The sequence below is a fragment of the Rhea pennata genome, chromosome 3, assembly GCF_028389875.1.
Source record: "Rhea pennata isolate bPtePen1 chromosome 3, bPtePen1.pri, whole genome shotgun sequence".
NCBI classification, from domain to species: Eukaryota; Metazoa; Chordata; class Aves; order Rheiformes; family Rheidae; genus Rhea; species Rhea pennata.
The window spans coordinates 13,602,208-13,616,184 of NC_084665.1; the positions used below are offsets into that span (position 1 = coordinate 13,602,208).

Here is a 13,977-nt window from a genome sequence, read left to right on the forward strand (position 1 = left end):
CACTTCAAGTGTCACTGAGGACTGTAAGCCAAGTAAAAGGAGGAATATTTATTTTTTTGTTAGCTAATACTCAGTTTTTGCAAAAAAGTAATTTTAGGGGGATAATGAAAAAACCCCCACACTCTTCAATGTAATTCCTTCTCATCAAAAAACTGCCTGCAAATATACATCTACTACTCAAAGAAAATCCCTGACAAACCTTTTGTAAAAAGAAAATATTATGCAACAGAACATAATTCACTGAACACTGAAGTGATATGCATGTGTATATATCTTACAGATTCGGACAGATAAACAGGCAACCCACCAGTAAGTCCCACAGCTAGAAGGAAAAAAAATACATACACTCTGCCTAACTTGTCAAAATGACCTCAGAAATCCCAAATAGTTAGATTAACAATAACCAAGTTTGTGGTTGCTGGGCCTCCTGTTCCCCTCTTCCCCATGCACACTAGTGACGAGGCTTTATTTTCCATATCATCTTCCCCTCGGCTGCTGCCAAATGCATAGCTGACTTACAGCAAAAACACACTAGCATTTAGAGGAGAAAAGAAACCACATGAGAACAATACAGTCTCCTTTACATCAACTTCTACTACAGAAATAAGGTCTGTATCTTTACAGTACTGCAGTTTTTAAGTCTTTATAGCTTAACCACACGAAAAAGTTGCTTAAATTTCTTTCACCTAATGCCACACTCCAGGAAATCTCTTCTTAGACTTGAGACCGATTTTGACACTACCCCAGCGCTTCTGCCCCAGAAGCGTTCAAAAATTCTATGCAGTCCTTGTCCAACATTAGCAACAGATTAATTAAGCTACATTTCCTCCAACAGATATGCTTGCATTTGTGCATGAAATTGCACTTTTAATCTCTGATAGACATATAACAAATTCATGCTCATCTGCAGTTACATATACAAATACATGTAAAACAATAACATTTTGCTTCTATTTTTATCTCAAAACAATGTTGTACATACAAGCTGCAGTGTTTGGAAAGAAGCAAGCCAGACTATAAAGTGACTTGCAAAAACAAAATCCTTTGCTGACACTAAGTAAATACTTTCTTAAAATAATTCAGAGCTGGTCCGAATCTGTGATTTTCTGTCGTTAATATTCATTTAATGAGCCTTTTAAAGCAAGAGAACCTGTTAATTACAGTGCCTGCACTAAATACTAGCTATGCAGACAATGTTTCAAGACAACGATCTGTAATTGCAGATACTGTAAAAACTCTGCAGACTGCCAAAATTCAGCTAATTAAGAGTCTGATTCTCCACCCTTGCCTGGATTACGTCAGCTACAGATGGGATCACAAAACTGCTTCATTAATTTACGTTATACTCTGAATCATGAATCCAGCTGGAGCAGGGCTAAGAATCAAAGTGAAGTCAAAGTCCACAATAGTTTGGGATGCGTCGCCCAATAGAGCATCAGACTTACAGGATCGGCAGAAATATACTCTAGCTCCAAACTACTCACATTTCACCGTCCTATGCCTTCTGCAGCACCATGTAGCAAATTTAACACCATCAGGCTGGGGGAAGGGTTTCTTATCTTGAAAGACCTTGCCAAACCAGATTTTTTTCAAGTTACATTAACACAATGAAAGAGCCAGACCAAAATAAAAAAGAAAAAAAAAGAAAAAAAAGAAAAAAAAGAAAAAAAAAAGCTGAATTGAGTATTTCCACTCAAGCTGAACTGCATAGAGACAAGTCATTTGCCATCTAAGAACAAAGTTAGGAAAAAAAAGCCACCTACAAGATGTTATTGTGAAACGTAGGCATCTTGAGAATTTAAACTCATTATATGTAGGATTCTAAGTAAAAAAAAAATATATATAAGCTAGGCGATACAAAGTTTCTACTCATAAGCCATGGAAGTTAAGTTTGCATTTGGGTGGAGAATAGATTTTCTGGAAAACAGAAAGGTAATTCCCTGTTAATTTTAAAAATCTTGTATTTCAGAATTAGAGGCATTTACATTGCTAGGAATCCACTATGGACTTAGTCATCAACTTTATTTATATATAGATATAAATATAAAAATGTATGTTTGTATACCTCTATACCTCCATCCCATTTTCCACAATGTATTATTTTATCCAAGGAAAGTTTAATGTATGCTTTGAGATCTTTCTACTTGGAAAAAAGGAATTTTTAAGTAATCTTTCCTTCACCCAAAGAAAAGAAAGCATACCACACGTGCACACAAATTACAGTATCTGAGACAATGCCTGATTTAAATTAAGTTTTGTAAACTTTTTTCAACAATTCAGAGTAATAAATCACTGCACTGTTTGCACCACTCTACCTTTCAGTTAACAGCTCACATTTGAAAAAAAACTGTTTACAGTACCTGCAAATTTGCACAAAGGATGGCCCCATATAAAGCTACTATTTTATATGGTTCATTTCTTGTTTACAAGTTTGGGGACTTCTAGGCTGCTTAAAGGAAAACAAAGCCTGTAGTCATATGCTAATTTTCCTATAAAGTTAAACAAGAAACTTCAGCTAAAAATAGAATATATATTTGTGTGTTCCTGGTGCCCTGCCAAACTTCAGGAGGACTTTAGTTTCTAAATATGATAACCATCGTTGGATAGAAATTCACTTTTTTGTAGTCTGCATAGTTAGAAGGTAACTGAGATGCATTTAAAACAGACAACTTCAAAGCATGCAAAATTACAAAACATAGCTCAAAGAAAAATGCTAACCCATTTATCCTTAAACATATCTCGTCTTGAAGCAAAATAAGACGTTTTTTCATTACATGCAATACAGTGCCAACACTTTGTTTCCTCATTCCCAGAGATCCATATTTAACTCAATTATGGATATATATGCCTACAATCACTAAGTCCGGGCCCTTTGCACATAAGAATTTAATATAGTCATGTATCAATGAAATCGGTAGGATTATAAAACTAAAGAATGCAGTATATACCCTTCTGCAGCAATTTAATCCGGGCATTTTTAAGTATGAGCAGACTGGAATCTGTTTGAAGATTCCGGATGTAAGAAAGAAAATGAGATTGCCAGCAGAGGCTGTTTGAGGGAAGTATTCATACACTGCACGTGCACATGTACTAGCTGATAGACGATCACTACCACAAAAGCTACTGTCTTGCTTCACGTGCACAGAACAGGCAGTAGTGGCTTAGGCGCATCACATTAGTCAGACCACCGGGAAGAGTGTCTTGCTAGAATGGTACATGGAAAACACAGTGGAACAACCTGGAAAACAATCAGATATAGCACAAAATCCAAGTCAACCATATCAAATTACACGCCAGGAGGTGGGGAAGGGGAGTGCAGAGAATTAAAGGGAAGAAATAAGAATTTTACATGAAATGTGCATCAGGAGCTGCAAAGAGATTAAAAACCTTCTGGACCTGGGCCCTACATTTGACTAGCCCTAGAAAAAGGATCAGGCAAGCTGCTGCCTACTTTTTAAAGCACCCATGCTCTCTTCTTCCCTGCTAAGATATCCAATGGCAAGAAGCAACACAGGATTCTTACAGTTTAGGCAACGTTCATCTTTATGCTTTGTCAATCAAGTATCATGTTCAGGTGGAAACTAAGTAAAGCCACTAAGTACCACATTTTGAGACTGTATGATAAAAGCATGAGCAGAGGAATCTTATGGCTGTGCAGGTCTTTATGACACAAAATGCAGACAAGCTGTCTGCAGACACCTCTCCTCCAGTAGACAGTCAAGAAAGGAAACGTTTAGTATGTCAAAAGTACTGGAAAAGTCAGCTCAAACTCAAGAGCTAGAGACAGATTGAGCATAAGTTTCAAAATTCAAAAAAAAAAAGCATGTGACACAGAAGAGTAACACCCTAAAACTGTACTTGTAGACCCAACTCAGTGTAAACAGCGTTAAGAATATAAAGACTTAAAGTAGACAAACTTAAAGATGACCCAACTACTGGCTCCTCTCAGGACAGCCAGATAAGCATGCAAGAAGAAAACATAGTCAGACTTCTTCAAATAAGCAGAGATTTTTTTTTTTTTTTTTTTTACTTCTCATCCTAATTCCCCCATGTAATTAAGTTCGAAAAACTACAACCCTTAAGAGTTTCCATTATGTGAAAGTAAAGAATCTGCTTGAAAATTTTCTTCAAATGCTCTGCTCCTGAAAAATTATCCAATGTTGTTTGATAAATCCAGCAAAAATATTTCAAAGCTATTGCGTAACATGGACATTTAAAGAAAATCTTTACTGTTACCCTATTAATATGAGGTCCTATTACAAAAAGCCCCCAAATTGTACACATCGACCAAGCCTTTCCTCTGAAGGAAAGATATCACCTCATATCCATTCACCATGGAACGTGCGCTGCATGAAGGGGAGCATGAAAGGTTCTACCAAAAGAAAATGAAGTCCAAAAGGGAATCTTACTGTGCTTGTTAATTTACAAAGTATCATCTTGAGAGGTACTTAACACATCTTCTGTAATACTGTCATTTTACCCATTATCTTTTACCACTGTTCAACTAGCCTTACAATCACTCTAAAAATATGTGTACCTAGATCTCCTAGATTTCCTTTTTTAATAGTTACAGTAACTTGATTAGTCAACACAAAAAGCATCAGCTGCTGTATAACTTGCATGAAAAAACAAGCCAGTATTCAGTCACAGTAGACACAAGAGCATATAAAACTGCTATGATGAAATGGATATTATTCAGATTCTAATAAAACATTTTACACCTAACTGAGCACACAAAGCTCTGATCTAAAACACAGCATGATAAAAAAAAAAAAAAAAAAAAAAAAAAAACCACACAGACAAGAACACCCACACACCACAACCAACAACATTTACAGGGACACAGTATTCTTACTTTTAGCAGTTCAAAATAATGAAGACAGTGGTAAACAGGGGCAAGTAGCAGCCGGGGTAGAACATACTGAACAGCTTCTTTAAAGCCTTCACCTATTGACTAGAAACAAAATAAATTTCAATCTTTAACAATAAATGTACTGAAGCAACAATATAATGTAAATCAATCACATTATTATTATCACGTAATTAAAAAATGACATAGTTTGCTTAAAAAAAGAAGAAAAATTTACCTGTAAATAAAACGCTGCTCCTGGCTTTGACAATTGGCTTAGAAAATGATCATGAAAACCAGGTCGCAAAATATCTTGTGCATATGATTCATATGGATCAAATGCTAGCTCCTAAGAAAAAATATAGCATATTTTTACAAAAGTGATTTAGTATCGAAACCATGTATGTCTTAAAGAAAGATCAAAACTGTATACAGTACGCCAGAGGCGTCTCAAGCGCTATGCAGAAAGGATCCCTCAATCTGCTGGCTGTACACTTCCTAGTCCATCCTATTAGGCAGTTAGCCTTTCCCGCTGCAAGGGCACTGCCAGTTCCCGAGGAACCCCAGGATGTGTCACACAGTGCTACTCTCCACCAGTCAGCTGGACTATTGTGCAGGGTGGCTCCATTCCAGGTTCAGAACTTCATATTTGCCATTATTAATTTGCATGAGACTGTCAGCCCATTTCTCTAGCCTGTTTTCAGATTCTCCAAAAAGCAGACCTGCCCTCCAATGTCATCATCTGCCAGCTTGATAGGGTGCTTTCTCCATCTTCTCCCGTTTCGCTATTACAGACGTTAAATAGCATCAGCCTCAATACCAAACCCTGAGGAATGCCTATAACAATTGGCCACTAGATGGACTTTGTATCACTGAGTACAGTCCTTCAAGCCTGGCAGCCTACCCAATTCCATGCCTACTTTATAGTTCAGCTAGCTAGGCCACATCTCACCAAGCTGATTATAAAGATACTACATGAGACTGCTGAAGGCCTTGATTAAGTCCAGACAAATGATATCCACTGCTCCTCCCCCTGTCCGTAAAGCCAGTGGTCTCCTCTTAAAAGAGGGTCAAGTTGGTCAGGCACAGTTCGCTCTTGGTAAGTCTGTGCAGGCAGTTCTCAACCACCTTCTAGGCCTTTATATGCCTAGACATGAACTTCAGAAGGATTTGTTTCATAACCTTCCCAGTGACCACAGTGAAGATGACCACCTTGTAGGTTCCAGGATCCTCCTCATTAGATTGTTTGAAAACCGGCCTAATGCTTGTACTTCTGGTGATTGGGGACCTCCACATATCACCACAAAGTTTCAAGGATGCTAGAGAGTGGCCTTAGAATGACATTAGCCAGCTGCCTCAGCAGTTTTGTCCTTGCATATATCCAGGTTACACAAGTAGTCCCTAACTTTACCTTTCTCCCCCAATCTTTGCTACTAGGCTAAAGCACTGGGAAGCCTAAAAGCAGATCTCGCCAGTCAAGGCTGGGCAAAAGAGAGTACGGCAGCCCATTTCATGTCCTTCATCACAAGATCTTCCAAACTACTAAGATACTTTCATTTTCTTTGTTTTCCCTCTTTGTGCTTCCCCCCATCTCCATATGAGGCCCTCTTGTTCCTCTTTACCTTCCTCACCAAGTTTAACTCCAGCTGAGTTGTAGTCTTCCTAATATCATTTCCACCCACCTAGACAACGTTTTTACATTTCTCCTGGGAAGTCCATATTTCCTTTTTGTGTTTGGCTGAACAAGAAACTTCAATTTGAGCTCAGTCTGGCCTTCTGTTACACCTGTCCATTTTTCCTTTAGGGAGTAGGAATATATCTTCCTTGTGCTTTAAATAAGCTGTTCTTGAAGATCAATCAGCTCTCCTAAACTCCTTCAACCCTTAAGGCAGCTTCCTGTGTGATCCTGTCTACAAATTCCTTGAACAAGGGAATCGCTGTCCCAAAGCGTAGCATCTTTAGCCTGCCACTTGTCTTCTGCACTTCTCTCAACAACTTGTACTCCACTATCTTGAGGTTACTGCAGCCAAGCATGCCATTAGGCATGACAGTCCCATCATTTCTTTCTTATTCATGAGAAACATCAAGTGGAGCACCTTCTCTAGTTGGTCCACTAGCACCTCCTGCAAAAAGCTGTCCCCAGTGCACTCCAGAAATCTCCAGGATTACTTCAGCCCCAGTAAGCTGTCCTCCCAGCAAATGTGAAGATGGTTATTCTCTCAAGATAAACAGGGTCTGTGATTACTTCTACTTGTTTAAAGAAGGCATTATCTACTTTCTCTTCTTGATCAGGCAGTCTGCAGCAGAAGCCTGACCATGACATCCCGTTTGGTAGCCTCCTGCTCCGATCTTAATCCATAGATGTTCAACAGACCCATTATCCATTTCATGACAGAGCTCTGTATATTTGAACTGCCCCTCTGTACAGTCTCCCAAACTCATCTTCCCTATCTGTCCTTCCTAAATGCTTGTATTTATTCACACAACCCTCTGTTGTGCCACCTTTTCTGCCACATCGCTAATTCCAGTGACATCAGAGCTCTGCAACTCTGCAGAGTTCCAGATCCTCCTGCCGGTACGCAAATGCATGTGGCTTGGAGAACAGACATTTCAGATCAGCCCTCAGTCACTCAGCTTTCTCAAAGGCAGTGTGACAGCCCCTCTTGTCACGCCTTCCTTTATGCACATCTCCTCCTCATTTCCTCAATTATTGTGAGTTTTAGTCTTCATCCCCCAACAAAGCCTAATTTAATAGTCCTCCTCATCAGGTCAGCAAGTCTGCTAGCAAAGAAGCCCTTGCTCAACTTAGTCTCCCTGCAGCAGTCCTGATTTATGTGATATTTCCACTCCCATCCGAATTGAGGCACAAGCGTTACTTTTGTGTGTGCCCGTTCTCCCCAAAACTAAATGCTAAACAGACCTACAGAAGTTGAGGTCTAAAGACTGTAAGGTCAAAGTAGTCACAAAAATGGGACAGTCCATGATGGAGAGGCAGAAGTTGAAGAAGAAATCTCAACCTAATCAAAGGCAGCTAGAAAAGAGACAGTTTAGCGTCTAAGTGCAGGTCAGTAAAATGCACATGAATAGCAAAAAGCACCAATTATTTTCTTACCTCCGCCATGTCTTCAAAACAGCTGCCCACTAATGGATGAGGACTACCTTCATCTGTCATTTCAACAGTGTCTTCTATATGGCCCAATAATTTTACACTAAGTTCATGAATGTCTGATATACGACTAAATATATTTTCCACATCCTGTGAAAAGCAATAGAAAGAAAAAACTGCAAAGAAATGGATAATAAAGTTCCAAGAGAAAACATACGTGCACAGCTACTCTACTACAATACGAAAGTTAATGTGTATTAATTAGAACAAGATTTTAAAAACCTATTTTAGACATATCTACCTGTAACACATAAAAAATTTTACACTGTAAATTGGCATAAACAGTTATGATTCAAAAATGGCAAAAAAGAACACTGACAAACCTTAAATTACATGCCTGCAAGTGAGCAGAACAAGCTGGGTGGTTTCTTCTACAGAATCAATTAGTATTTCCCCACAAGTGTTCCTTTATGATTTCCATTTCAGAACTCAAGAACAGTGCTTTCCCTACTATGGATATGTTAAACTGGACAATAGTTAAGTCCTAAAAAAGTTCAGCTAGATTTACAGCACATTATAGGAAGTTATAATTTTTACATAATACTTACATGAGATGAAAATAATTTGGAGTTGGAGGCATATGGCTCTCTAAAAACTCTGATAATGAGGTTTAGTTCCCTTATATACTGTCGAACTTCTGCCATAAATGACTTCACTAGGTCATAATAGGTTTGCTCCCCTGAGGTGGAGGGTTCCTCATCAGATAAAGTCAGTGCACTTAAATCTTCTACATCTTGATGGAACATATCCATCAACACCTAGGTAACAGGGAGGGAGAATGTCACAGTGAAAGTATCATCTTTTTAAAATCTACCAGTAAGTTACTGGAGAAGGAAATATATTATTGTCATAAAATTAGACTGATCAGCAAGAGGAGATTTATGCATATCATTCAGCAATTGGTTGAGCATTACAAAAGCAACATTCACTGCTACAATTTTGCAAGTCATAGAACTACTATTTGCAGTGACAATTTCTGAAGAATCTCCAGTCATTTAGACCAACTCAGGCATCTCTCCAAAAACATGGTCCTAAAAATCAATCGATCATTCTAAAAAACCGAGAGTTCTACAAAGTATCCCAAGATAGCATTTAGCCGTATGTTCTTTTATTCTGAATTTGCTGTGCTGAATTTCTGGAGAGATTATATTTTCTGATGTCAAAAAGTATGTGTATTTAGCTTTTCACCTTTAGCAGGCTTCCTAACAGGAAGCCACACATAATTGTCCTCAGAACCCTTTAATCAGCAATGTCTGTTGGGATTACCCATACACTGTACATGCCTTAGTCTCTATCCTTAATGGCATCTGAATTCTCCTGTTAAAACAGAACCTCAAAGAAGGGCTCCAGTTTCAGAAAGTGGTTGGGTTGTAGAACTACAGACAAAGGGAATTCTAAAAACTGACTACCAAAAGTCCTAGTTCACTCATTTGCCCAAGCAAGGCTTACTAAACACAAACAATTAGTAATTACTTCTCAAAAGAAAGGTCTTCTGAGCAGGCTACCGAATACTTCTTCCAAATATGGCATCTGAGTCAGGAACTACTACAACGACTTTGCAAGTGGCTAACAGAAACTATACTTTAGGTTGCTGCCTATGAAACACAAAAAACATCTTAAAGGTAAACTAGAGATGTTGACTACAAATTATTGAAGTGCATTCTAACTTGAAGTGTCTTTAGAAAAAAGAAAGCCTAAATAGAGTCCATACATTTAATCTACAACAACGTATAAAATGTTAAGATCAAGCCATCAAAATACACAGTTTATTACACAAGATGAATTTGTCCTGGGATAGACAGATCGGACACTATTTAAAAGTCTGGTGCTCAGAGCTACATCCCCATCCAGAAGTCATCACTGAAGTATAACCAAACAATAAATAAAAATCCCAAAATAAATTAGAACTTTTATGTGCTGTCTTCATTAAGAAGAGATGGGGGTGAAGCCATGGCAACCTATATCTGTATGCTCCAGAGATGAAGATGGCTGCTGTCAATCACCAAGACAACAGAGGCATGGCAAAATGCACAATCAAAACTGTAAATACTCCTTTGAGAGCCATATGAAGAAAGGCTGACACATTGAACATGAACTAGAGCTTTCAAAATGGTAAAAAACAGTAGAAAAGTGTTTTGCAAAATAATTATCAAACTGGAGCTCAGAAATTAAACTTCTCAATGAACAACATGACATTTAGCCTGGTACATGCAGAAATCTTCCTTTAAATCAAGACTTCATGTTACATTCACTTACCCAGAAGACATTAATAAAGCAAGCTGTTGAACACCCATATTAGACAAATGAAGTATTCTGCACAGAACATTTGGCAATTTAGTAGTACTAGAAGTGGTCTGGTAGATTCATCAGACCCGACTATTGGAAGAAATACCTAGAGCACTCATTCCTCACTCAGATCTTTTCCTAACACTCAATAATGTACAGGTCTAGTGGGGAGGGAAATGGACACACAGCAGGTTCTTCCTCCTAATGAGTCAGAGGTCCCTGCTACACACCCTGGTCTTAAAACATCTGTGGAAGTAGAACAATGGACATTTTGCATTAAGACTGACTTCTGGAAGACATACCCTAAGAACAGAAGATGAATCATCTTTTAAAGCCATTGAATTTACATGGAATTCAGATTATAGGCAGAATCCTAACTAATTCTAGAAAGTGGGATATTACCAGCGCACTGCTGTGGGTAATTAGATGGAGTAACACAGGTATTCGAGGAGGCTCCACTGCTTATAATTATTTCATGGACACAGTTCTAGGGTATACTTGAGCTAGAAGATTCCAGGCTGTAATCATAAGGCACATCCAGCTCCTATGAAATCCACAGAACGTAATCAAAGTAACTATATCCCAAGTATATGATTTAGTCTGTCCTCCATTCAGAAGAATGAGCAGATAGTGGAAGAAAAATAGCTTGCATTGCAATATCTTGTTTTTTGCAGACATGTCAAATTTTTTCAGAGGAAAGGATGGCACAAAAAGAAGTGCAGAAGTGCTTTAGAGAAAACAGACATGTGAGACCATGCAAAATGCTTTGGTGGCTCTGTTTCATGAAATAAAAACCAAAGTATGCTGGAGGTAGGAACCTAATACACACTTGCTCTTTCCTTCAGAACCTTTTGAAGGTCTCTGCTGCGTATGTATTAAGACTTCCTCTAATATAAGAGTGCTTCTTGTGATGGAAGTTCCTAAATCAACTTCATCATGACTCTTCTGCTAACTGCTTTTTCCTAGCTTCACCTAGGAGGAAAAGAACCACACTTCAGCATTGTCCCTGTTATCATGACAATCATACAAATGCTTTTCTCCAATGACCCAGGCAGGTTCAAGAGTGACCAAGACAACTGCCACAATTGAGAATTACTTTGCACTTCAAGATCTCAGAAGATACCTTCCTTTACCCTCCCCTCTATTAAGACAAAGAAAGTGAGACTGGGCAGGGGAAGCAAGGATGAAAAGACACTTACTGAAATACAGAGACAAGTCCAACTAAAAGACACTGATTAAGACAGACCAAGACCAAGCACTGAAAAGAGGCAGTAAGTCTCAAAATTCCTAAACTTCAGCAAGATTAGAGACTCTGAATTTCCCTCCTTCAAAGGGAGGGGGCAGGGAGGAAGGATGTCTTACTTCAGGCTTTGTTTTTGAAATGATGGAAAATTTGAGGTACTGATGAGGTGGCCATAGAAGATGGAGTGTACAAGCACCTGAAAGAGCCAAGGGAGCCTTTCTAGCACCGGTGCATCACTGGGGAAAAGCAACTCCTGTCTAAAACTAGTGACTCCTCTGTGAAGCTACAGAAAAGACTACTTGCAGATGAAAATATGGACTCCTAAGGAGAAATAGGCCGATGTACGTTTTTCCTTCTTTTCTTTCAATTATTAGACCATTAAAACTTTTTTTGTTGTTTTTAAACACAGGCAAGACAGCTTTATTTATTTTGGGAAAAGGCCCATGCTTAAGCTTAGCTTTCTTTTTTTCAAGCTATGAAATAAGTCTCCACCATCACAACTTAGGAATGTTAAATTTTGAAGTTAATGTTGCTTCACAACAACTTTTAAAGCATCCACACACTGCTAGGATTAGAGGAGTGAAGAGTTCAGAAGAAGAGACACTGGACTATCAACCAGCACAAAGAACAACTCTATAAACTCAATTAACTTTTTGGTAGCTTTGCTATATTCCTGGAACCATACTTTAGTGAAACACATTTTTATTTTAAATGTGCAACATTCCATGTACACAATAAGGAGTAAACACTACCCTTTCAAGACTTAATTAAACCTTTTCTTCTGTTAACATAAGAAACAAGTCATGCTTACCTTATCAGCACACATTGCCACTTTAATATCTTGTTTTGTAATCTCATAATGCCTTATATTCCGCACATAATTCCCAACCAATTTTAAGATGTCTGCAGAAATGTATTCTAATACTGCCACTATGTAAACAGATACTTGGTGGTCAATTTTGTAGCCTAGAACTTCCTGAAAGGGAAAAAAACAAGTGCTCCACAGTTATTCAGTTGATCATATATCATAGTATACAATTAAAAGATCAAAAATATAATACCATACTCAATAAACATTCGCCACATATCTACAGTCTATTTTAGTAATACAAGTACAGTAGTCTGTAGGCCTAGGGGGAAACAGCATCATCACAGATCCTAGTCCACTATTAAATGTGGAGACGACAATAGACAAAAATTATCCCCAAACCTCTCTCTTTGAAATGCGTTAATTCTCTATTGGATAAACAAAGCTAAGCACTCACTTGCTACAAATATGATTATTCTTTTTTCATATATGTGACTTCAAGAAAACAATCAAGAAATTTCTAGAAATAGTCATAAATGTCTAAATGAAAAAATATGTACTATTCACTAAACTGCAAACACTGAAAATGAAATTATGTAACACTAAACTACAGACTGCCTGTATTTACTCCTTTTTATTCGCATTTCAGACAGCATACACGTTACATGAAGCAAAGGTGATGACTTTTGGTTATATTCTGAAAACAAAATTATACGACTGCTTACCTTTAATAAAGGATGAATTTTTTCTACTGGGAGAGATAATGGATTTCTTCGTTTTCTCTTCTCAATAGCAGATTGGGCATCAGCTATTGCCCATTTATCAATAGGATGGGGAAAGCTTTTTTGAACACGATCCTTAAAGAGAAGACAGCACTAAAGGTTAAGTTTACGAATGAGTTTAGCTATATTACTACATTAAGAAAGTGCTTTCCATTACTTAACGGAATGCAAGATAACGTTAATATTTCAACTGTTAAAGCTTATCTGTGAAGTCAATAGTTTGAGTACCAGATTATCATTAACACAGAAAAATCTATTGCTCAAAATAGAAGAAATGACAGAATTAAGCTCCCCTTGCAGGTGCATTTTGTTCCCTTTGTGAAAATGCCTGATAATTCAGCATTTACATTACACGACTACATACATTACATGACTACATGTTATCATAGCACTTGATTCCCTGTATAGAACAGATACTGGTCACTGAATGAGATGCTATGCATTTTCTGCTTTACCTTCACTGATCAGTATGTTGTCCAAACTGTATATTACTCACACAGAAACCATTCTGAAGATAGCAATGAACATGTTAACAAAGAGAATGTCCAAAAGCATTCATGTTTTTCAAAAACCAGTTTTACAGACTATAATTGGACCAAATATGCCCAATAGAACTTTGTCCTGATTTTCCCCTCATAGTTTACTCCTTCCAGCAGACAGGGTGCCTGAACATACCTACACCCTCCTATGCTCTGAATGGCTTCCCTGCTGGGAATTGCATGCAGGTCTCTGGAGTTTCAAAAACTTTAGAGTTTTTTTTTGCAGCCCTGGAGTCTAAAGATACCAGTAATCCAATTCTTGGATAACTTTACTTTTTTCTTCTTCAGACCACAGTTCCCACTG

At 37.9% G+C, this 13,977-nt stretch overlaps 1 protein-coding gene across 1 annotated transcript in view; it reads right to left on the reverse strand.

Annotated features, from left to right (window-relative positions):
- The window catches only part of SOS1 (SOS Ras/Rac guanine nucleotide exchange factor 1), a 54,206-nt gene that overhangs the window by 29,320 nt on the left and 10,909 nt on the right, over window positions 1-13,977 (reverse strand). The window contains exons 3-8 of the mRNA XM_062571628.1: window positions 13,078-13,209; window positions 12,356-12,520; window positions 8,564-8,773; window positions 7,962-8,105; window positions 5,088-5,198; window positions 4,856-4,954 (exon numbers count right to left, since the gene is read on the reverse strand). Of these exons, the coding sequence (XP_062427612.1) occupies window positions 4,856-4,954; window positions 5,088-5,198; window positions 7,962-8,105; window positions 8,564-8,773; window positions 12,356-12,520; window positions 13,078-13,209 (861 nt within the window). The remainder of the gene's footprint in view (window positions 1-4,855; window positions 4,955-5,087; window positions 5,199-7,961; window positions 8,106-8,563; window positions 8,774-12,355; window positions 12,521-13,077; window positions 13,210-13,977) is intronic.